The sequence below is a fragment of the Rhea pennata genome, chromosome 1 (genome assembly GCF_028389875.1).
Source record: "Rhea pennata isolate bPtePen1 chromosome 1, bPtePen1.pri, whole genome shotgun sequence".
Classification (NCBI taxonomy): Eukaryota; Metazoa; Chordata; class Aves; order Rheiformes; family Rheidae; genus Rhea; species Rhea pennata.
This window is the reverse complement of record NC_084663.1, coordinates 940683-965255: the sequence shown is the minus strand read 5'-3', so window position 1 is coordinate 965255 and position 24573 is coordinate 940683. Positions and strand designations below refer to the sequence as shown.

The following is a 24573-nucleotide window of genomic DNA, read 5'->3' as shown; positions in this document are numbered from 1 at the left end:
AGCCTCCTGTAGGCAGGATATACATCACAGAGGGACATGATGCATGCAATTGTGATGAGGTTTTGCATAGAGCAGTGAGACAGGAAGAGGAGGCATAATGCTTCATGCAGTCTTGAGGACTATAAAAAATGTAACTATTGTAAAATCACTTTGTGATAGTGACCACAGTGTACTCATATTTAACATCCCTGTAGGAGCAAAAAGGGCAAAACCAGCATTATCATGGGGTTATATAGGACTACATACATATGAGGAGGTTATTTGAGAAGAAAATAATATTGTAACAGGGTAAAAAGAAGCTTGAGCTGGCCTGGAAACATTTTAGTGGCTTATGGTAAATGCAGAGCACATAATAAAAAGTTTCAAAGATATTATAAAGTAGAAAACTGGCTTTTTTAGAAACAAGAAAGAACTAAGGCAACAAGCAGGATTGCAACCCTGGACTTCAAGAGAGCAGACTTTGGGCTCTTCAGAGACCTACTTGGAGGAATCTCATGAGTTAAGGCCCTAGAAGGAAGGGGGGTCCAGGAGAGCTGGCTAGTATTCAAACATCACTTCCTCCAAGCTCAAGAGCGGTGCATCCCTATGAGTAAGAAGTGCAGCAAAGGGGGCGGGAGACCTGCATGGGTGAGCAAGGAGCTTTTGGCCAAATTCAGATGGAAGAAAGTACACAGACTGTGGAAGAGGGGGGAGGCTGCTTGGGAGAATTATAGGAATGGAGTCAGAGTACATAGAGATGCGGTGAGGAAGGCTAAGGCCCAGCTGGAATTGAGTCTGGCAAGGGATGTGAAGGACAACAGGAAGGGCTTCTTCAACTACATCAGCAGCAAGAGGAGGACTAGGGAAAATGTGGGCCCACTACTGAATGAGGCGGGGGCCCTGGTGACAAGGGATACAGAGAAGGCAGAATTACTGAATGCCTTCTTTGCTTCAGTCTTCACTGCTAAGGGCAGCCCTCAGGAATCCCGGAGCCTGGATGTAAGGGAGAAAGTCTTGAGAAAGGAAGACTTTCCTTTGGTTGAGGAGGATAGGATTAGAGACCTTCTGGGCAAGCCTGACATCCACAAATCCATGGGCCTGGATGGGATGCACCCACAGGTACTGAGGGAGCTGGCAGATGTTGTTGCCAGGCCGCTCTGCATCATCTTTGAAAGGTCCTGGAGAACTGGAGAGGTGCCTGAGGACTGGAAGAAAGCCAGTGTCACTCCAGTCTTCAAGAAGGGCAAGAAGGAGGACCCAGGCAACTATAGGCCAGTCAGCCTCACCTCCATCACTGGAAAGATGATGGAACAGCTCATTCTGGATGTCATCTCCAGGCATATGGAGGAAAAGAAGGTGATCAGGAGTAGCCAGCATGCATTCACCAAGGGGAAATCCTGCTTAACCAACCTGATAGCCTTCTCTGATGGAATGATTGGCTGAGCAGATGAAGGGAGAGCGGTGGACATTGTGTACCTTGACTTCGGCAAGGCTTTAGACACTGTCTTCCATAACATCCTCCTATGTAAGCTCAGGAAATGTGGGTTAGATGAGTGGACAGTGAGGTGGGTTGAGAAGTGGCTGAAAGGCAGAGCTCAGAGGGTCGTCATCAATGGCATGGAGTCTAGTTGGAGGCCTATGGCTAGTGGCATCCCCCAGGGCTCAGTACTGGGTCCCATCCTGTTCAACTTCTTCATCAATGACCTGGACGAGGGGACAGAGTGCCTCCTCAGCAAGTTTGCTGATGATACGAAGCTGGGAGGAGTGGCTGAGACACCCAAGGGTTGTGCTGCCATTCAGAGAGACCTGGACAGTCTGGAGAGCTGGGCAGAGAGGAACCTCCCGAGGTTCAACAAGGGCAAGGGCAGAGTCCTGCACCTAGGGAAAAATAACCCTAGGCCCCAGTACGAACTGGGGGCAGACCTTCTGGAGAGCAGCTCTGCAGAGAAGGACCTGGGAGTCCTGGTGGAAGTCCTGGTGGATGACAAGTTGACCATGAGCCAGCAATGTGCCCTTGCGGCCAAGAAGGCCAATGGTGTCCTGGGGTGCATTGGGAAGAGTATTGCCAGCAGGTCGAGGGAGGTGATCCTGCCCCTCTCCTCAGCCCTGGGCAGGCCTCATCTCGAGTACTGCCTCCAGTTCTGGGCTCCCCAGGATGAGAGAGACATGGAGCTACTGGAGGGAGTCCAGCGCAGGGCTATGAAGATGACCAGAGGACTGGAGCACCTGCCCTATGAGGAAAGGCTGCGAGAGCTGGGCCTGTTTAGCCTGGGGAAGAGAAGGCTGAGGGGGGATCTGATCAATGTGTACAAGTACCTGAAGGGAGGGTGTCAAGGGGACGGGGACAAACTCTTTTCAGTTGTCCCATGTGACAGGACAAGAGGCAATGGGCAGAAACTGAACGACAGCAAGTTCTGCCTGAAGGTGAGGGGGAATTTCTTCCCTGTGAGAGTGACGGAGCACTGGACCAGGTTGTCCAGGGAGGTTGTGGAGTCTCCTTCTGTGGAGATCTTCAAGGCCTGCCTGGATGTAACTCTCTCTACCATGCTCTAGGTGACCCTGCTGAGCAGGGCAGCTGGACTAGATGATCTCCAGAGGTCTCTTCCAGCCTTACTGATTCTATGAAATAACCTATTGCCGATAAAAGTACACCCTCACAAAGTGGAAGTTGTATCTAAGTAAGAAAAAAGGATGCTCTGGCAGGTTAAAAGTAAATCTATGAGACCGGACAAAGTGATTTTGAGAAGCGGTTTGCTGAAGACAAAACTAATACTCTAAACCCATCCAAATAAGGAAGCCTGCCAGAGAATGTGTAGGGCAGATAAACAATCAAAGTGCAAGGGGAAATAAGAGTATAGTAGAAAATCTAAATTAACTCTTTGTGTCAGTGCTCCCTATAGAGACTTCTTGGGAGATTTCCAACTGGAGCCTTTCTTTACAAGGGAGCAGTCTGAGGAATTGTTTCAGATTCAACCATTTGTGGAAATACCTTTGGAACAAAATCAGTACAATAACTGCCAGGATTGGATGGTATTCGCCTAAGTGATTTAAAGGAATTCAGATATGAAATTGCTCAGCTGTTACCTGTATTTGATAACTGTTTCCAAAAGCTGGTCAGCCTCATTACCAGTGAAAAGGAAGCAGCATATGTAACACTAGTTCTTAAGGAGTGGTCCAGGATGAGCAAAGGATCTGTGAACCACCAAATCTGACTTCTCTATTGTGTAAATTGATGATTTTATGACATAAAAATATGATTTGTAGGGATATTACTAGATGTGGGCTCATTGCCTTTGCACAGTACAGCTTTTGTAGAGGGAAATCAAGACTCATAGATCTTCAGGAAATGTTTGATGGAGTCAGTGAATACATGGATAATGGTGATATGCCTAATTTGGCGAAAGGACATTTCTGAAAAGCTTATCAAAAAGTCTCATATCAAAGACTCTTGAGAATAAGCTGCCGTGGGATAAAAAGGAAGGATTCTGTCATCAATTAAAACTGTTTAAAGAGAAGAAATAAAGGCAAAGGCAAGGGGAAAAAAAGGCCAGTTTCAACTTTCTGGGTTTGCACTAACTCTTTCAAGTCCTGTGTTGTTTGATGTATTAACCCATGAAATAAGAGGGAGGATGAACTATAAATGAAGACAGTTAGTAAGGAAAAATTATTAAAGTTAACTAAAAGAAATAGTAGAAAGATTTCATTATATTAAATAGCCAAGAAGTAAAATAGCAAGTAGAGTCAATGCTGATAAAGGGTAGTGACCAATAACCCTATTTACACATGTGCATTGATGGGCTTCCTGTTAGTTTTTATATCTCAGAGGAGACCTTGGAGTCCTTGTGGGCAGTATGCTGAAAATATCTGATCAGCAGTGAACACAACTGTGTGTTCACAATCCAAAAGATGGGGCTGCAAACAAAGCTGTTCAATGCATGTGTGTGAAAATTACTGCTTCTCTGACACATTTCTTCATCCTTTATTTGCTGTCACAACAAGTATTTTCCTTGTTAAGAACCTAGTGCAATGATAAAGAATAAAGTAAGGCTTAAAGTGAGAAGATTTAGATGGTAGAATTTCTTCCAAAAGAAAAATTCTGTTAAATGAGCATAACTAAACCAAAGCAGTAAAGGCTATTAGAGTTGGAGAAAGGTGAGAATAAGGGGATGCATTTGAAATCACAATGTCTGAAGAGAAGCCTGAACGAAGAATTGAAAGGAGTCACTGGCAGCAGAACATCTTGCCGCATTATGCCACATGCCTCCGCGCAGAGAGGAGAGCGCCAGGAACACAACTGCGGTGGGAGAGCTAGGGTATCTGGGCAGTCTCCTGGAGAGAGCGCTACGTGTCTGGTCACAAAAGAGGTGCAGACACTGAGAACAGCCACGTTGGATCAAATGAAAAGATCTACCTTTCCTAGTCGCCTGTTTCTGACAGTGGTTCTAGCAGTTTTGTTTTAGGATGGCATGACTGAACATACCATACTTGAGATATGAGCATCCCATGAAGTCACACAGTGATGTAACATTTTTCGTCGATATTCCTTTCTTATAATTTCCAAAAATCTATGTAATGTCCACGTCAGTCCAAGGACTGACCTGAAATTTCTGAAGACCTATCTATAATAATTCCTTCCCTGATGGCAGTCACTAGCTTCGGAAACTTGCCAGATGAATGAAAACATACCTGGCTCTAGGAGGAGGGGAGATTAAAGGTGGGGGTAGAAAGTCCCAATTCAAGTTCAGGAGGTGGTATTATGATTTCTTCTTAATTATTTCTTAATAAGGTTTAGAGCAGAAGTCTTACTAATGTCAACTAAGAGAGAAAAACACAATTCATAAACACCCTGCAACCTGGATTCTGTTGTGCAGTCACAGGTCTTCATGCAAAGGTGTTAGCAGACGTGAGAATTACTTAGTCATTTCCACTACTCTTTTCTGAGTGATTTTTTTTTCTTTTTCTCTGAGAATAAGGTTAGAAAATCTTGTGTTGTATTTAAAGGTTGTTCTAGCCTGACAATACAACAAAAGTTAAAGTACTCCCTTTGCATTGTAGAAGTAGTTATATTATTGTAAGAGTGTTTTATATTGATTGTGGAGCTGGCTCGTATCTGAGGTTACGAAAGGTAGTAGGCCTTGAATAATTACTAGGAAGTGGGAAATCTGTTGTTTGTGTCTCTCCTGGAGTGGCACAAGTTTTATTTGGAAAGTGAATGCACTGCTTAAAGAATGAGCATGCATTTGACACAAGACTATTCTGTAGAGTTTTTAATAATTATGATATTTAATTTCATTGACTATTTTCTAAAATATATGGTGGTACTTTGATTTTGAGAGAAAAATGATAACTAGCTCTGCTTGCAGAGAAAAAATGGCTCAAACCAAAAAGGGTAGGTTTTATTTTTTCTCTTTGTTTATTGATAATAAATCAAAACTACTTTAGGAAGCAGATGGATGAAGAATGTCACTCAGAGGGGCAAATGATAGAATTGCTTCTTTGTACTCTAGAATTGCTAAACTTCTCAAGCACACTCTATCAGGGTCTTAAAACAATTAATGGGGTAAGAGTGAATCATGGTTTAAAAATAAGCTCCAGCTGTCTTTTGACTCCAGAGTGATATATAACACTGAAACTATGAAAATAGTGTTATAGTTCAGTGCTAGGTCTAATTTGACAGCACTAATGGACTACCGTTTCTGATTACAGTAACCTTTGTGTGATGGTGAAGTCCTAAGAAAATAGATCTTTCCTAAGGGCTTTTCTGAAGCCTGTTTTAAGGATGGACAGTGGCTAGAATGTTGAATTAAGACTTGAATTTAACAATGAAACACCTAAGTGAGGTTTTAAAAAAGTCAACAATAGCTAGACAGTGGTCCGTATTGTATCACGCCTGTAAGGCAGCCTCCCATTCCTTGTTTGATTCATTCATTACATGAGTGATGGAGGGACTGAATCAATGAAACATTTGCAAAACAGCGCAGTGTAACTACAGATTACGGCCTGCTTTTAATACACAACATCAATGTGAAGAAATTAGTATTGTAGCAAAACTAACAGTGCTCAAGAAGCATGTTTTGTGATTTGTACATATATGCTTTTGTGTTTGAGACTGTATCTAATTATAAACATATTAATAATGATAAACACATTATTACCTTTTCTGATCATGAATGGGACCTGTTTATCAAAGCACCACATAGAAGAGCAAAAAACAAAGCCAAGGGAAAAAAAAAGATTTCCTTAGCTGCTAAATTTCATTTCACATTCTGATTTTAGTGAACAAAATCATCTAAATGAGAATCAGTAATATTTTCTGGAAAAAAAGAGTTAATTTTGCAGAAAATTGTAGGCCTTAGTGAAAGGTTGAAATTCAAAAAGTCTGTCTATGAATTGTTTGCTTGTACCTAGAGTATGTTTGTATGTGTTAGGAGTCTTGTGTTAGGTCAAATGTTCTGTCTCAAAATTCTAGCTCTCGTTGTTATGTAATAATTTATTATACTCGTATTTATTTCTGTTTCGGTAGTGGGAAGAAAAATTTTTCAGAAACATTTCAGAAACCTGTTAAAATATGCATTCTTCAAACCAACCAAATTTTATATTAATTTTAGTTTTACAAGTTAAATTATCTTAAGACCTTTGTAAGTGTATTGAAACTGATTAATTACTATTTTTAAAAATCAGAACTAACTGCAGTTTGAGGACAGCTGAAGCATATATTCCAGTGATTTAAAAAAAAAAAAAAAGTGGTAAAGATAGAGCACTTCCTTAAAATGTGCCATTAATGTAGTTGACTCTTGTTTATCATGTGGGTTTTTTTCCCTCCTCTCCAGGAAGGAAGATCATCCTAGTCTTCATTTTATAATTTATTTAAATGAGGATTTTCTTGAGAGTTTTCATTTCACTTTTAGTTGCTCTGATTCTGTCCTTCTAGATATCCAAACACAGCCTGTGAACTGCTGACCTCTGATGTGCCACAGATCAATGACAAGTTAGGAGGAGATGAAACTTTGCTGAATATCCTCTATGACTTCTTGGATCATGAGCCTCCTTTGAACCCTTTGCTTGCCAGTTTCTTCAGCAAGACTATTGGGAATCTCATTGCAAGAAAAACTGAACAGGTAGTGATTAAGTTTGCCCTGACACAGATGCACAAAAGAATTCACTAATGTTTTTGTGTGGTATGGCAATATTGGTGGTATCCTGATGATCTCATTGTAAGTTTTGAAAGGTAATAATTTGTAAGTGTTGAAAAATATTGTAAGACTTGAAAAATAGCTATTCTGTTTTGGGTTAGAATGAAATGTAGGCTTTGTAAAGCTCTCCAAAATTCCTGAGTTGGAGTGAATTGCTGGCTCATTTGGCACCTTTGTATAGATCTTGTTTCAGAACTGCAGTACTTTGGGATATTCCTGTGCTAATTGTGTGTTGTTTGTATTAAAGCATATTGATAACATCCTTTGATCATTTCCTAGAAGCTTTTTACTACATAAGTAATGCCTCAATCTCTTGCCTATAAAAGAGAGATTTGAAACATTTGCTATATAGTGTTTTAGGAATGCATGCATTCCAATGTAAACTTCATTTTTAGAATGAAGAGTGTAAAATTGTTATCAGAGAGCCTTAGTTGAATGAAAATTTCTTCTGCTTCACTAATGTCCTTGATATTCTCATTTCTGTAGGCTTGATTTCTTTGTGGCGTAGAGGAAACAAAAGATAGCTAAAAAGATTTGATACAGTGTTTCCTTGAAATGAATTTCCTTGAAATGTTATTCTCTTCTTTTTGTTCTCTGAAGAAGAATTCATCAACCTATTAGCCATTTTGCTTAAATATTTATTGGTTAAAACAAGAACATGAAGTGCAGAAAGTTCTTTGCTGTCATGTCTGTGTGTTGTACCAACAACTGATGATGATGTTTTATGTTTAGGTGATTGCGTTTTTAAGGAAAAAAGACAAGTTTATTAGCCTGGTGCTAAAGCATATAGATACATCAGCAATGATGGACCTCCTGCTTCGTCTAATCAGCTGTGTGGAGCCAGCAACTCTACGGCAGGAAGTACTAAATGTGAGAATTTACTTTTTTTCTTTAAAAGATTCGGAACAAGATTTTTTTGTTTGTTTCTTAAAGAAATATAACTGTCATTTCTTATGAGAGTGCATCCACTCTTCTGAAAATCATTTTTCTTGGTGCTAGAGTGAACACATCAGTTACACTGGGTACTCCAGCCTCTTTGTGACTTGCACAGCAGAACAACCCTGTTCATTCACTGCCGGTAGAGGATATGCTTCTTGAAGTTCCTGCCAACTTCTTTTTCTATATAGCAACTAGTAGCTCCCCTAAATGTTTTTGCTATAGTGCTTTTGTGAAGTGAAACAAACAGAAATTTGTTCAGTTCCTAGCTATGTTCAAGGGTGTGTGTGATTTTTGGAGATGACACACTGTGCCTCTTTCTTCCTCCTTCCTCTTTAATATGCATCCTCATAAAATATCTCATTGAGATGCTTAGTTTGCTCTACAGGTAGGACAAGTCTTTCTCCCTTCATAGCCCAGTCTGGATGAGGCTGCCTCATCTCCCCTTTTGTGGGTAGAAGAGATGTGCAGGACTGGATAAAAAAATGCTACTTTAGCTCCCTTTCAGTGAGCCAGAAGGACGGTGTGCTCTATGGAAAATTGCATTTGAGTCACTGAAGCCCAGAGCAGAAATTAAATGTCTGACAAGCTTTGTTGCCTGTCTTCTGTGTCCAGAGCATTGAATAAAATATAGCTTAGCAAGTAAAAGTTCTTTGCAGAAGGTAGTATGATAGATAATTACCAGTACTTGGTTCTTCCTCTTAGCTCTGTGGTACACAGTGCGGTGTGCATGCTGTTGAAGAGAAGAAAAAAATATAGGCACAAGTTGATCCTCTCAGACTTGTGTATGCGTTCACCGTAAAAAGAAGTCTTTGTTTTTTTTAACAGAAGTTTGGCAATTGAAATTGGCTAGGAATCAAATAATAATACCAAGAAAATTACTGGGAGGAAAAAGCCTCCAAGAGATGGATGGATAGGGGATGATGATGATAGAAGATCCACTGAAAGGAGCTTTGCAGAAAAGGCCCAACCACATCCCAGGCTGTGAAGGCAGGAGCGCAGCCAGCCGAGTACGGGAAGGGATGGTTGCCCTCCATTCAGCATTGGTGAGACTCATCTGATTACCAGTCCAGTTTGGGACTCACCAGTACAAGAAAGACATTGCTGGAGTGTAGATCTCATGAAGGCCGCTGAGACAGTTAGGGGCTGAACATACAAGGAAACAGAACATACAGGGAAAGGCTGAAATAGTGGGGTTTGTTCAGCCTGGAGGAGAAATGGCAAAGGGAAGACCTTACTGAGGTCTGCAACTGCCTAGTGGGAGTAGGGAGAGAAGACTGACTCTTCTCAGCCATGCACCTGATGGCACGAGAGGTAATAGGCATAAGCAGCCACAAGGGAAATCCCAATTAAATAACAGAAAAACTTCCACCTGAGGGTAGTCATACATGAAGAGGGACCCAGATAGGTCTCTGTCCTTGGAGATACTCAGAAATCATCTGTATAAGGCCCTGAGCAATCTGCTTTGATGGGGCCTGCTCTGAGCAGGCAACTGGGCCAGGCATTTTCAGGGGGGCCTTCCAACATTGCGTTATGGTATGACTCTATTATTGTAACTTGGATTATTTCCTGAAAGAGTACACTAAACATTGTGAAACTGCGCTTCATTAGTTTGTTAGTTTGATGAACTATAACGGTGTACTCTTCATTTTGAAGAGTTTTGAAGATTTTTAAAAAGGTTTTGTGACCTGAGAGACCAGTAGAGTATTTGGCAGGTTGTCACCACGTATTGTGCCTTTGGAATACTATACTTAATGCGGAGATTTCTTCTTCTCTCACATAAGTTATGGAGGGTCAGATGAATAAACTCTTCTGTGGAAGAAACATCTGATAATTAAAGGATCTCTTGTCCCACCATTTATTTCTACTATAGCATCCATTTTGTGAAGTAAGAAAATTTCTCATTATGTGGCAGACAAGACTAAGACTTAAACTAATATCATTACCAAGATAAATGCAATAATATTTTCGTTGTGATGTTAAAACGATATTTTAACTGAGTAGCTTTATGAATGGCTTCCATGTTATATCAGCCGTCTATAAATGGTCAAATCTGAATTGGAAGTATTTTAACCCTATCCTATTATCTTAAGTTCATCTGTTAAAGATTTCCTACCAACTAAAAACAAAGACACCATGAGGCACTGGAGGTGATCCTGAATATTTTTCTCAAGTAGTGATAATATAAAAATTGTCCCTGAAAATTTAAAAATCTAATAGCTTAAGGATTTTTTTCTTGGAAAGCCAAAAGATACTAACGATATTCAAATTTGGGATTAAAATGTAGAGAGAAATAATTTACCAGCAATTTTGGTGATGTAGTCAGAAACTTTAATTCCCAGAAAAATTAATGTATGGTCTTTATTTTTGCTAGATATTAGAAATAAAAGTTGTATTTTTGGACTTTCCATTATGTAAGGAAAAATATTGTTTGTCAGGTAGGAGCGAGAATAGATATGAATGATTAGCTGCCTCAAAGCAACTATTCGCCTGTTACTTGTATAATACAGTGATAGCAATTAAACTTAGTATTTCAAGGTTTCCATATTATTGATATTCACTACTGGATTTTACCTAAGGAGTTCTAACATTATATCAAGGTCTTTTATGTCAAGGTCTTCCAGGTTACAGTCTAGCTTCTTCCTAATTAAAATATGAATGCTATCTGAATAACTAAATGCTTTCTACTTTCCCTTTGTGTGGCTTAGCAGAAAGCTGAAAACTGTGTCCAAATAAAGTTTGAGAAGCTCTGTTCTTCACTAGGAAATACTGCTGTCGAAGGCACATCAGTTAGGGATGTGAAAAGACCACTTTCTGCCAGACACTGCTATTGGTTTGTTTGTTTTATGATTCTTGCTGCCTTGAAAGGTAGTGTTTTACAGTGGCAGATTTATAAAGATGTTATCTTAAGTTAAACAAGATTATACTCTGCCTAACAAGTGTCTGGGCATCTCTCAGCAGCAATTTGATGTTCACATTGCCCCTTTGGCTCAGCAAGTCAGAGACTCCCTAATAATTGCATTGCAGCCTGTTATTTGCCAGCCTTCCATTTTAGAGATTCTTAAGACTGTATTAGTTAGACAGTACTGGTAGTTCAGTTCCCTGTTGTGTTTTCTACTGAACAGACCTTCTAAAGTGTGTGTTTGAAGTTTCCTTGGCTGCTCCTTGCTAAGATAGTGTTAGTGAGGGCAGAGTTTCTCATAGTCTTAGTGCAAGTATTTGACTTCCAGTACTAAGTGAAGTTGGGTCAGTAATTTCACGAGCACTTTAAGTTGGCATTATCACAAAAAGAGGCAGTTCTGTTTTCCCTTTTTTCCTAATACTTGTTCTGCTCATCCAGCTCCTCTTGCATCTTTGCCAGCTGAAGTGTTCGTGTGGTTGTAAGGTGAAATATACTGGGGAATTGATCCAACTGAAAACACCTTTCTCCTGTTTATACTTTTTACAAGATCACTTCCTTCCTTTGATTTTCTGCATAGTCTTGCCTGATGATAATGGAGGAGAAAGGGGTGGAAGATAAATGGATGAATACAAGCTGAGAGTAGGTGGCCATGCTTTTTTCCCTTTCTCTTCCTTGATCTGGAACTCAGCAAGAGGGCCTACAGTTAACAAGAAAATACGATATTGCTTGCATCTCTCTGCTTCCTTATGCTCATGTATGATAGAGGAGTGCTTTTGTTCATGTAGTTTAAATTCTGTTGTCTTGGAGAGCTTGCCATCAAGAAGAAACTTGCTTGCACAAGCTGCTTCTACACACTTCTGCTGTAGGTGTCATGGCAGAAGTACCATTATGTAAAGATGCCTCCAGATTCATTAGCCCATGGGTAGCTGCAACATAAGTGAAGTAATCTGTCGTCTATTTCAGATTGCATCCTTACAGCCCTATCTCCTCCTTGTTCTGGACTCTCGTGATTGGAAACACTAGAAGAATCTTCATCCTCCTAAGGACCTAAGGAGGTCCTTCAAGGAGGCTTATCTTTCATACATCTACCTTTTGATGTATTTAAACAAGTCTTATGTTGCACAGATAGATGACAGCATATTTTCTTTTCTTTGATCATTGTCATCTGATCCCCAAATGTCTCTGGGAAAGAAATAATATTGACCTTAAATAATTTACTTGTTGTGCAACAAGAAAGCTGAAATGTAGGTTGTTTCTTGAAGCATTTTTTAAATCAGGACAGATAAATGGCATCAAGGAAGCCTGTCCTTTTTATGCATGTTATCAATATCTTACATATCTTACATAGAAAAATACAAAAAGAACATGAGAGGATTCCACATTGGATCTTTGCTACAGTGATCCTGTATTTATGCAAAGCAGATCTAGTTTTTCTGAGTACACCTTCTGCACTTCATCTCCTCCTGCTTTCCTTAGTGACAAAAAGTATAGGTTCAGTTTTTTGATCTTCACTGAGGAGAGTTAGTCTGTCCTCATGATTCAGGTCCGAAAGAGAAGACGCTGCACGACTTCGCTGTAATACAGTGAGTCATTGGGATCTCATTGCAAAGGTCCGTCTTCGGATTGCAGAGCTGATTATGCCAGTCTGCAGGTCTGATAAGGTTTCCATAGTGACAGGGAGAACGTGATCAGTTGTATTCTGAAAAGAAATCTTGTCCTGGATGGATCAGTTTCTTCTCTCTCTGCTCTATTGAAGACCAGCAAGGCACCACAGCTTTCCAAATTGGGTAACTTTCACAGAAGTACCTCACTAGATCTGTATCAGTTTGGTGAGCTGATGTTCCAGTTCTTCACTTTGTATAATAGCGACTGGTGTATCATGTAGCTTGTGCATTAGAATCTGATGTGGACAGTGATCATAGCACAAAAAATGCTACTATGTATCATCTCACATTTTTTGCTACTTTGGCAGGTAACAAAACATAAGAATAAAAAGGGTATACTCTTTACGCCCCTTTAGTTAGAGAAATTAGCTCTCAAGGCTAATTACGCTATCACAGATTTTCAGATACCATTCTTTTATAAGAAAATTAGTGCAAGATTAGTTCTTTTCAGATGAGGAACGTTTAATATGAATACTTCAGTGAATTGTCTGTTGATGTGATCCTCAAAAGATCAGACAGCTTAGTCTGTTGATTGCTGAGAGTTGCGTTTGGCTATCATCTTAAATAATGAACCATGAACTTTCTTTCTTCTGCTGTGTCTGAATAACTCACCAGTGTTATACCCTTATCAGGTATATTTTCAGCAGGTTTCAGAAAAAGAAGTTTTGTTGAAGTCCTAATATAATATACATTCTTAAATACCAACCCTGCAAGATGGGTACCTTTATGTCCTGTGCTCTAACCCCTAACCATCTTAGTGGCCTCCATGGGATCCACTCCATTACTGTAATGTCTGTCTTGTACTGGTAAGTCCCAAACTGGACCCAGAGAGGTCTCACCAGTGCCAAATAGCCATCCCTTCCCTCACTCAGCTGGCTGCACTTGTGTTATCACAGTCTGGGATGTGGTTGGTCATCTTTGTTGCGAGGGCAAACTGCTGAGTCCTAGTGGAATGGACCCCAGGACCCTTTGGGTCTTGTTTGCAAAGCTACTTCCTCGCTAGTTGCTTCCCAACCTGTCCTGCTGCATGGAGTTATTCCATTCCAAGTTCCAAGACTTTACATTTTGCCTTTGTTGAACTTCTTGAGGTTTTTCTCAACTCATTTCTCCAGCCTGTCTAGATTCCTCTGGATGGCACCAATGCCCTCCTGCCTATCAACTTCTGCCATCCAATTTGGTATTGTCCTGGACTTACTAAGGGTACTTTTTTCCCTATTTGCCAGGTCTTTAATGAAAACACTTAACAGTATTGGTCCATGATATTGTCTTGGCTTTCTACTGGTAAGGTCTGCCCTTGGTTCTCCAAAGTCCTTGATCCTAGTAGCAGAGTCTGTGAAAATGAAGAATTACTGATCGTAGAGGAAGGTAAGAATTAAAGCATATTTAAGCAAAATGGTCCATCCTGATGCAGAGAATGTCAAGCAGGCATGGGAGAATCTCAGCATGGATAAACAGGGCTGTCTGAGCTCAAGCACAAAAAGGAAGTACAGAGAATGTGGAAGTGGGGAGGGACTACTCAAGAGTAATAATGAGAAATTCCCCAAGCATTCAAGGATGTTACTAGGAAAGTGAAAACTCAGCCAGAGTTGAAACTGGCAAAGGATGTGACAGGCAGCATGCTGAGCTTCACCCTAGTTTGCAGGGTCCTGTAGTCACTTTGGATATGCCTGAAGTCTCCCTTGGCAGTAGTATTGGTCCACACATGGATGAACAGGAAGGTGTGATAGTTCAAGGGCTGGATGAGCCTTGACAGTCTCACCACACATCAGGGAATCTGAGCTCCTAGTAAGCAGCATGCTTCTAAAAAAATCCGTTTGGAGAATGAGTTTTTCCATTCTCTGCAAAAGAGAGTCTCCAGCCGCTCTCATCTGCCACCTCCTCTTGGTGTTAATGCATGGGTTAGGCTCCTAGCTCTGATAACTCCATTGAGGGAAACGTACTCCTCCTCACCTGTTACCACCATGCCACTATACATGTTCTGTAAGCACACATCTGCAAGTGGTGAAAGAACTTTTCTCATGTTGCCAGTTTCCAGCCACTCTTAACTTGGGAATATCTATCCTCCTCTCATTCCTGTATAGTCTCTGGCTATCCCTTCTTCCATGGAAAATGGGTCCAGGAAACCCTGAGGATTTCTATGGTCTTTGCAAAAAGACTGCTAACATTCTGTTCATCCCATGCTGATAATACATTGTCTTCTCACCTCCTCTCCTCTGCTTGCTGGTCCTGTTTGCTGCATTCTTTTTCTGCAGAATAAATCATGTTGAACATAGGCACAAGTTGTCAGTTCCTTGCAAATGTGTCACTTACCCTGCTGAACTGCATATAGTCAGTGGAGTCTGTACCTCAAATGTGAATCTTCTCTTCAGGGACATGCTGAGGTAACAGTATTATACTTCAGTCCAGATAGGTAGGGCCTTGCAATTGTCACAGCTTTTCTTTGAGGAGTAAGTTAAAGATTATTCCTTTTCTTGTGAATGTTAAAGTCCACCTCTTGGACATTAGCCTCTTAATTCGGTACATTTTGGTATTGCTCTGCTGATCTTAACAGATTATTTCAGTTGCTTTTTCACTTCTAAGTTACATTTTCTGTGTCTCTCACTTTCCAAGAACAGTAATTTCTGTGTTCATATGGATGATCATGCTTCTTCTCTTTAATCCCATTCTCTGCAGCCATCCACTTTCCTATGGAACACCTTGTTATGACAGTCTAGGCACAAGGAACAAAACTTCCTTAGCCCTGCTTGCCATTTAACTTACATTTTTAATTAATAAGGCCCATAAATCCAACCACTCTGGGTGGAAAAAAAAATGTTGAAGCAGAATAAAGTTGAAACTACAATGGAGGTTTGGAATTTACTTTACTGTACTCTGCAGTAGAAAGAAACTGCATCTAATACAGAAGTATATAACTCAATATGTTGTTTGGTTCTGGATTGTGGAAGTTGTAAGGGTAGATGGAACTTCTGTAGATAAAATGTTCATTTGTTGACGGTGATTAACAAGTTGAGCTCTGCCTGAAAAAACAAATAGGCTGAAGTACCCACTGCAACATATCTATGGGCCTTATTATTTGAAGAATGAAACTTGCAGGTAAAAATGGATATAATTTTTTGTTATTGATACTATTCAGTGTATTGATACTGTGGAATATCCAGGAATTGCAGTCAAAATCTGGGTTTGTAGTCATAGTGCTGTGCAAACATGGGGTGTATAGCTGATTATAAAAAGATGAAACACACAAATACAACATACACAAAGGGAAAGGAGAGATGGATAATTTTGTTGTTACAGAGACTGCCAGTAGGCATAAGTGATGGATTTCAGCAGCTGTTCTTTAGAACATAGAAATGATATAATTAATCTTGATGAAGCTGTTTTGGTAAATTGCCAACTAAAATCTACTATCAAAAGACTGCATCTTAGACTACTCAGATCCTTCTTTCAAATCCTTACCCCAAAACGTGGAAATGAAAGGCTGAATGGTTGAAAGCTGCAAGAGCTGGGCCTGTTTAACTTGGAGAGGCCTGAGAGGGGATCTTATCAATATATACAAATGTCTGAAGGAAGAGTGTCAAGAGGACGTGGCCAGACTGTATTCAGTGGTGTCCAGCAAAACGACAAGAGGCAGCAGGCACAAACTGAACATGTGAAGTTCCACCTGAATACGAGGAAAAACTTCTTTCCTGTGAGAGTGACAGAGAACTGGAACAGATTGCCCAGAGAAGTTGCAGTCTCTCCTTCTCTGGAGATACTCGAAACCTGTTTGGACATGATCCTGTCTAACGTGCTCTAGGTGACCCTGCTTGAGCAGGGAGGTTGGACTAGATGATCTTCAGAGATCCCTTCCAACCTCAACCATTCTGTGATTCTGTGAAATGAGAACAGATTCTTGTAGAATGAATAAACAAATAAGCAATAGATTGTTGCATTTTTAGTGGAATGGAGGTGGCAAGACTGATAAAATATAGATCAAGTAGGGATCAACTGCACTTGCATGGACCTGAGAAGAAGATTCAGAAATTTAGTTCTGATCCCAGAAAATTAGAAATCAATGGAAGAACCTGAAGAGACAGGTTGGTAGAGAGACTGGTCAGGAAGATTGCCTTAGAAGCTCAGTCTTTTGAACTTTCAGATAAACTGGATATCAGGAAGAAGAGGTTATAGAAGTCAATTCTGAAAATAGGGTCTTGAATGAAATACTTGGTTACTCAACTGTAAACTGTATACTGGAAAGATTTTTGGACAATATTAGCATTTTTGCAATGATATGGAGCTCCAGAAGGGAGACAGTCAGAAATTTCAGTCTTAGTAGGAAAACAGCAGTGTTGTTGATGGCAAAAGTCACTAGAAGTAGTGATGCCTGGTGAACAGGATTTTTGTCCTGTTTTAAGTCACAGGTCTCCATTTGGGGATGACCTCTTTTCAGTTGTCCCATGTGACAGGACAAGAGGCAGTGGGCAGAAATTGAAGCACAGCAAGTTCCACCTGAAGGTGAGGGGGAATTTCTTCCCTGTGAGAGTGATGGAGCACTGGCACAGGTTGCCCAGGGAGGTTGTGGAGTCTCCTTCTGTGGAGATCTTCAAGGGCCGCCTGGGTGCAACCCTCTCTACCATGCTCTAGGTGACCCTGCTGAGCAGGGAGGCTGGGCTAGATGATCTCCAGAGGCCGCTTCCAGCCTTACCGATTCTATGAGTCTATGTTGATAGTTATGCTCATGCTGTTTCAGGTAGATAATATTCATAACTTATCTAGTCTGTGTTTTCTGAAGGTGTTTAAGTCTTTAGGTTCATGAGCATAGCACACTTACTGATGCAAATTAAAATACATTTGTCTCTATGCCTAGGGGAAATTGTATATTGCCTGTGACTTTGGTTATGAAGTGAAGGGAAAGGACTTTCCCTTCTTGAAAAGCCTAAATCATGTAAAGCTTCCCAGAGATCCTCGTTTTGAATTCTGTGATATCAAACAAGGATTTTCTTGCACTATTCTTTCTTTTCCTTTCCCTTCAGTGGCTTAACGAAGCAAAAATTATTCAGAGACTTGTGGAACTGATCCATTCAAGCCAGGATGAGGACGTGAGTATGACAAAATTGAGTTCTCTGTTTGTAGACAGTGGCTCTTGTAAGGTCCGGAAGAATCTGTCTCCATCTCTATGAATAATACCAAAGTGACTTATGGAAGGTGGTAATGAGGGATGATCTGTATGGACACTTTGTCCTTTGGTTGATAAGCCTAGTAGTACCAAATTGTTTTATTTTTGATTTGTTTTTGACTCATTTTGCTGCCAAATTTCTTAAGTTCATTTTGATGTTGAATGAATTTGTTGAGGTATCACAGTCAGTGGTAATTTAGCTGATTTTAAAAAGGAACATGCTATTTGAAACAGACTATTGAATAACTTAATAATTTAACCAGTTCACTGTAACTTTCAATTCTTCTCAGACCATAAATGATTAAGTGTTCAGTTAAATCTACAAGATATGATTCTCTGAGCCTATGATAAAGACATGCTCAAATCATACAAAAGCGCGCTCTCTTTTTACCTTTTTTTTTTTTTTTTCCCTTTTGATAATTGTCATAAAACAGCCAAGCCAGGACCTCTGGTTCTGGAATTCAGTTTCCTGCACTATCATCTCTACTTTGGTATCGACTGCCATCCCTGACACAGAGGAGGAAAAGCACTGATATCCATATCTAGCTTGCTTTGATTTAGATGAAGATGGGGCATTCATTAAAAGATTCCTGTGATTGCTAACAGCAAAAGATTCCTGTGATTGTTAAAAACAAAGTGAACTTGATTAGACATTATTCTTTGCTTAATGCTAATAATATGATTCCCTTGGCTTATCACAGGAAAAATTGTCCTTTTGAGAGAAAAAAAGGGGAAGTGGCGTGCTGATTTGTGGGTCTTTAGCAATGCTGTCTTGCGGATAAATGCTGAATTACAGCATTAGATCCTATAGATATAGTAGCTAAAGAGAGTTTTTGATTAATAGCTAGGCTGAGATAATTTATTTATCAAAATACTACTTTAAAGCTTTTTAATACATTGTAATTAAATTTTAAATAGTTTTATCAAGCAGATTATTTTTATTCATGAAAGGAACCTCCCGAGCAGTGATAAACAAGAATGAAATATTTGTATTTTAAATTCACAGGTTAACACACTTGGTCAGATGGTTAAAAGAAAATACTCTCTGCAATCTTTAGCTGTATTTAATTGAGAAGTTCAGGAAGACCTTCTCTTTGATGCAAAAACCTATTAATTATTATGCTTACGTGAATTACTAGAAGCATAAGGATGAATAATCTAGAGCATGGTAGAAGTTGTACTGAAAATGCTCATTTATTCAGTTTCTTGCATTCCCAGTTGTTACATTTTCTCTCAAAACCGGGATGAGCCAGCTGAAAAGTTAATACTGACATATACTCTATTTTGTTGTTTACAGAGGCAATCAAATGCTTCCCAGACCCTGTGTGATATCATAAGACTGAGCAGAGACCAGAGCAATCAACTCCAGGAGGTACCTGAGCCTGATCCACTTCTCACAGCACTGGAATCGTAAGTACTTTTCAGTACTTAGGACTGTTGCTAAACTGGCTACTAACATTGTTATTTGCTCATCGCTCTCTAAAGACACAAACTAGAGAAACAAACTGTTGGTGTATTGTATTGGGAACTGCATACAGAGCTTTATAAACACAGTGAAGACCTTTCTCTTCTAATGTTGGTATGTCTGATAGGTGCTGTACTTTGTGAGATAGCCACTAGAAAAGGAGATGGGCATATTGCTAGATTTAATCTAGTAACAATGTGGTACTAGTGTGGAGTCTGCAAAAGTAACGTTTATAGGACTTGGATTTTTAAAAATACATTTGATAGAAGGGGTTCTCTTGAAAAAAGATACAACATTGTGCTTGTGATCCCAGCTACTGTTGCTCTGTACTTCTTTTCAGAACTTGCTCTTGTACATTCAGACAACTTGCAGTGAAACGCTCAATAATTACTTTCATTTTAAGTTATTTTTAATCTAGAGCTACCTTCTCCAATATTTTTGAAGGAATATGTTGATAAGAACATTGCACTCTCATGCTTTTTTGGGGTTAGAATTTACTTCCCAAATAAAGTTAGAATAGAATCATAGAATCAGTAAGGTTAGAAGGGACCTCTGGAGATCATCTAGTCCAACCTCCCCGCTCAGCAGGGTCACCTAGAGCATGGTAGAGAGGGTTGCATCCAGGCAGGCCTTGAAGATCTCCAGAGAAGGAGACTCCACAGCCTCTCTGGGCAACCTGGTCCAGTGCTCCGTCACTCTCACAGGGAAGAAATTCCCCCTCACCTTCAGGCGGAACTTGCTGTGGTTCAATTTCTGCCCGTTGCCTCTTGTCCTGTCACATGGGACAACTGAAAAGAGTTTGTCTCTGTCCCACTGACACCCAATACACACCAGAAATGTTGATTTTTCAAGTTTACTCCATTCCCTTGGCACTATTTTGTTCTTTGTAATTCAGTTTTAAATTACTTGCTTTAGCATGTTTCCTCTTCATTTATTTGCCTCAAACCTAAAAATATTGACTGGACATTCAATGTGAGATTAAAAATAAAAATGTTCTTTTAGGCATAAAGAAATCTTTTGACAGAAAAGGAATAAGAGAAAAGATTTGCAGTAGGTGAAGTGAATGTTGAATTGTGCATAACAATCTCTAAATAGGGCTTAAAATGTTTTTAACACAGAACATTTTAAATTTGTGTGACATTGCTGTTACTTTTTGCCATTTTCGAGCTGTCAGTTCATAAGCATGAGTAATGAGTACTAGGGACACCCTCTTCCTCTTCTGGGAATCAGCCAGAAGCAGGGTGTACAGGTGAAAACAGGATGTAAATAGTGCTGTTGCGCTGCTCACAAACTGAAAAACTTCATTCTTTGGAGATATGTGCAGGATCTTCCAGATGCTTGACATACAAGCCTCCGCCTTTTAAGGAAATGTTCTTTCTTAAATGTTTCATTTCCCTAACTGCTCCTGCACAAATAAAAGAGATCTGACCTTTTACCCAGTAGCCTACTGTAATATTTTCTTATTGAGAGTTTAGTGCAACGCTGAGTTTTTAGTGTAGATTGCATCCCTGATCCTGGGAACCTTCACCATTTCATCAGGCATAAGTAAAATCTGAGCCTTTTAAGATTTGGAGATGAGCCTCCTGCTTGGTTATCTCACCTGCTAAGTCCAGACCCTTTAACAAGTGTAGTGGTTCACTATAGTATGAGGTGGGGTAGGCCGTGGCAAACTCATCCTGCAAAGACTTTTCTAGTAGTTTAAGAGAGGGGTCAGAATCCTGCTACGCTTAGGCAGAAGATTGCTACCCATGTGTCTTTCATACCCATATGTTTTTCATACCATGGGTTTTTCTTTCATACCCATGTGGTCTTTCATGAGAGCCTCTGTGACCCTGATGTTATTAATTAAGTTTCCTTGATAGAGCTTTACAAAACTGAAATTTGAAGTTTGGCTCACACTTTACTGGGATGCTCTTTAGCTTCTTCCTTCCTCTTCTCTTTCTGTCCCCCTCCCAACCTCCCCCACTTCCACTGTATTCTTTGTATTCACTTTTTTAGACACTGCCTGCATCATCCATAGAATAAATAAACATTTTATTTTTGCACTTCCCAAAAGCATTTCTGAAAGGTGTTATATCACTTCATTGTTTATAAGAATAACTGTTTTGAACAAAAGTGTTTTTGTACTATTTATCTTTCTGCTGATCATCTGTAGCTGTTACATGTCATTTCTTTTCTCACTCAGTTCTTCTGTGTAGTATTAGTAAACTTTTTTGATCTTTAGCTGATGTTTTTTTTTCTGTGAATTGCAAATTAATAATCATTAAGTCCTGCAGGAAGGAGCCATGACCAGACTTACAGAGTAAATATCAAATCTTGATTTTCAGTTTGCCTAAGCCATCTGCAACAATTTGTTCTGCAGATTAACTGTCTGCAACAAAAATGCGTTTAGTTAGTTACTGTAACTATTCTTTTATTTTCCCGATGCTACCTCTTATGCTGATGGAATGTATTTAGTTGTTCTTTATTAAAATGATTCAATCTCCTATTTTATTCCTGTGTTTTTACATTTTATCTCATTTTTATTTATACAAATGTAAATGAGATTTTTTTCAAATACTAGAAAATAGTTAAAGTTAGTCTATCTGAACTGAATAGTACTGCTTTTTTAGTTGAACATGTGTCTTTGCAAGGTGAGAAAGGCACTTATTGTATACTGGGTTTTGGAGAACTTTCAATTACATCTGCAGAATCAACATGGGAAAAGAATTTGAATATAGAGGTGGAAGCAGGCACTGCTGCAGTCAAATAACTGTTGATAAGTAGCAGTGCCAGCCAAAACCTCATATTGCTTGTATCTTTTACTCATTTTGCATAGCAGATTGCACAGAAAAAAGTAGGCAGTTATCTTTGTGTTGTTTATGTAGAACTTCTAAGGGTCTGAGTGTAAAACTGTTTTTAATGCTAGAAAGGACCATTATCATTATTTGCTCTGACGCCAGCAGTCTTCAAAACTTCTCTTGATGATCCAGCCAGCTGCCCCAAATTTGTCAGTGTTTGGAGGGCATCTTGTCTTGGTTAAGGCCTCACAGAGCTACTGAATTGATTAAAACTTTTCCAAGACTATGGAACACATGCATATTATTTACAATTCACACTTGTTGGCTTCTGTTTCTAGATTCTGGGTCTTAAAAAGCCGATGGCAAAGATAAGGTTTAGCTTACGTTTGTTACTTTTTTTCTGGAACTCTGATGGATAATTTTAGACTATGAGTTAATAGCTTCATATTGTCTTTAAAAAATGAATGGACTGAGTTAACACTTCAGTTGCCTTCCAATTTATAATCAAGAGGCATATACTGTTAATATGAGAGAATCACTTTTTGGGTTGGAATCTATGTGTTTATACTCCAGTATTGCCTTAGTATGATGAGTAAGCAAGTTCTTAAACCTAGCATAGCTCCGTTCTTATCATACAAGACTTTTTCGAGAGGAATGTCTTTATTCTTTTTTCCAGAGAAAAAAATGCAGCCCTTTTTTCAGAAAGTCCAGAAATGATTTTTTTGTGACTAAAGCAACTACAAAATATTTCTAATTTTAATACTATTAATGTATGTCTGTATTGATCAACAGGCAGGAATGTGTAGAGCAACTCCTGAAGAACATGTTTGATGGAGAACAGACTGAAAATTGCATAGTGAATGGAACGCAAGTTCTTTTAACATTGCTGGAAACAAGGCGCTCTGGGTAAGTTAGCACTTTCTTCCCTAGCAAGAAGAATTCTAGGAACTCAGATCTAATTTTACTTGTGCAAAAAAATAAGATTTTTACTCTAGTTTGAAGTGCTGTCTGGAAATAAGTACAAGAAAATTTGTTTTGCTTTTTTTGATTTTTTGATGCAGTGGTTGTACTTCAGGACAGTCGATTAGCAGCTTGGCCCTTCGTTGTGCTCCTCTTGTTCTCTTGTACATGTGTAGGAATTCTTGTCTTGTCAGCAAAGTATATGCAGAATTTGAGAGAAAATAGTGTAGCATGCATAATCTGTTTGATGATGTATATATGGCTGTACAGTTTAAAATTTATTTCTTTAAACTATATCCCCTTTTTATTTCTCTTTTTTGGAGATAGAGCAGAGGAAAGGCAAAAGAGAATTGTGGGGAGGAAGGGAGACATTGAAAGTCTCCCTCTCTTTCTGGAAAAAAAAGGAGAAAATAAAGGAAGAATGAAGAAGGCAGTGGAAGATTAGGAAATGGTACTGGAAAGAAAAAGACAGAACGTGGCACTGGGCACATAACCAGTTGCTAATCAGAAAATAATGTACAGAGTTAAAACTGAAAAGTTGAGATACTAAATTCTACTGTGTCTTGTCCCCAGGATCTCTGAAGATTTATGAGGGGAAAAGGCTTAAGTTTGCCTATCTAGCCCGTTTCTGGCTTTCTGGAATGTTACTAGAATGAGAGGGGGGATGTTGTGTGGTGTTTTTTTTTAATTCCAGTGTAAGACTCTGTTGGAAGGGAACAGTAACCATTGTTTCAATTTACTACTTACAGTAAGAAGGAAGGAGGTATGACTTGAGCGTAGCTACATCTGCCCTTGTTTTTTTTTTTTTTTTTTTCTTTCATGTACATCTTTCTGAACACTTAGGGAAGGTTATTTTCTTAACAAATGTTTATAGTTAACACTTGCGCATGCAACTTGCTGCTCAGTTATTTGTGAAGCTTTAAAAACCGTGAGGAACTTCAGTAATTTGTCTTTGCTGTTTTCAGTCAGCTGTGCAAACAGTTTATTCTCTGTCTTCCCACTCTATCTCATTCATAGTTTCGATGATGTAAATATCATCTTGTAAATAATACAGTACTTACGTAAATATCCTTAGTGGCTGTAAATGATTATTTTTCATATTCACAGTTATTTTTCAAGAGAAAAAGACCAACAGAAACAGTGTGACTGGGAACCATTTTAAGATTTTGTCAAATCTTAGCTGTTGTGCTTTTCTTCTTTGCAGGGTGGAAGGACTGATGGACTCATACACTCAGGGATTTGAAAGGTCTTACACTGTCAATAGCAGCATTTTATATGGTATTGAACCAAGGCTAAAGGATTTCCACCAGCTGCTGCTCAGCCCTCCCAAGGTAAAGCATTTCTGCCTTTTCTAGGAGCAAAAAGGCTGCTGACCTGCCTTCCAGGGCTCCCTTTTCTTTATATGGAGGCTTCCTGGGTGTTTTCTGAAAGCACTACGTGCTGGAACAGGCAGGCTGTAACTTATATCCCTGAAAAAAAAGCCATGCTCGAAGTTTGTGATTCAAGTGCTTGGGAACCAAGCAGGAGGAATTGAGAGCA

The 24573-nt window shown here is 39.4% G+C and overlaps 1 protein-coding gene across 11 annotated transcripts in view; it reads left to right on the top strand.

Moving 5' to 3' along the window:
- The window catches only part of PPP6R2 (protein phosphatase 6 regulatory subunit 2), a 109943-nt gene that overhangs the window by 46058 nt on the left and 39312 nt on the right, over nt 1-24573 (top strand). For all 11 annotated transcript variants that reach the window (XR_009958872.1, XR_009958868.1, XM_062579432.1 and 8 more), the window contains 6 exons: nt 6911-7097; nt 7905-8042; nt 17687-17752; nt 19127-19239; nt 22867-22980; nt 24239-24365. Coding sequence is in view for 9 of the 11 variants with exons in the window: in XM_062579432.1 (XP_062435416.1) it covers nt 6911-7097; nt 7905-8042; nt 17687-17752; nt 19127-19239; nt 22867-22980; nt 24239-24365 (745 nt within the window). In the remaining 2 variants the exon portion in view is untranslated. The remainder of the gene's footprint in view (nt 1-6910; nt 7098-7904; nt 8043-17686; nt 17753-19126; nt 19240-22866; nt 22981-24238; nt 24366-24573) is intronic.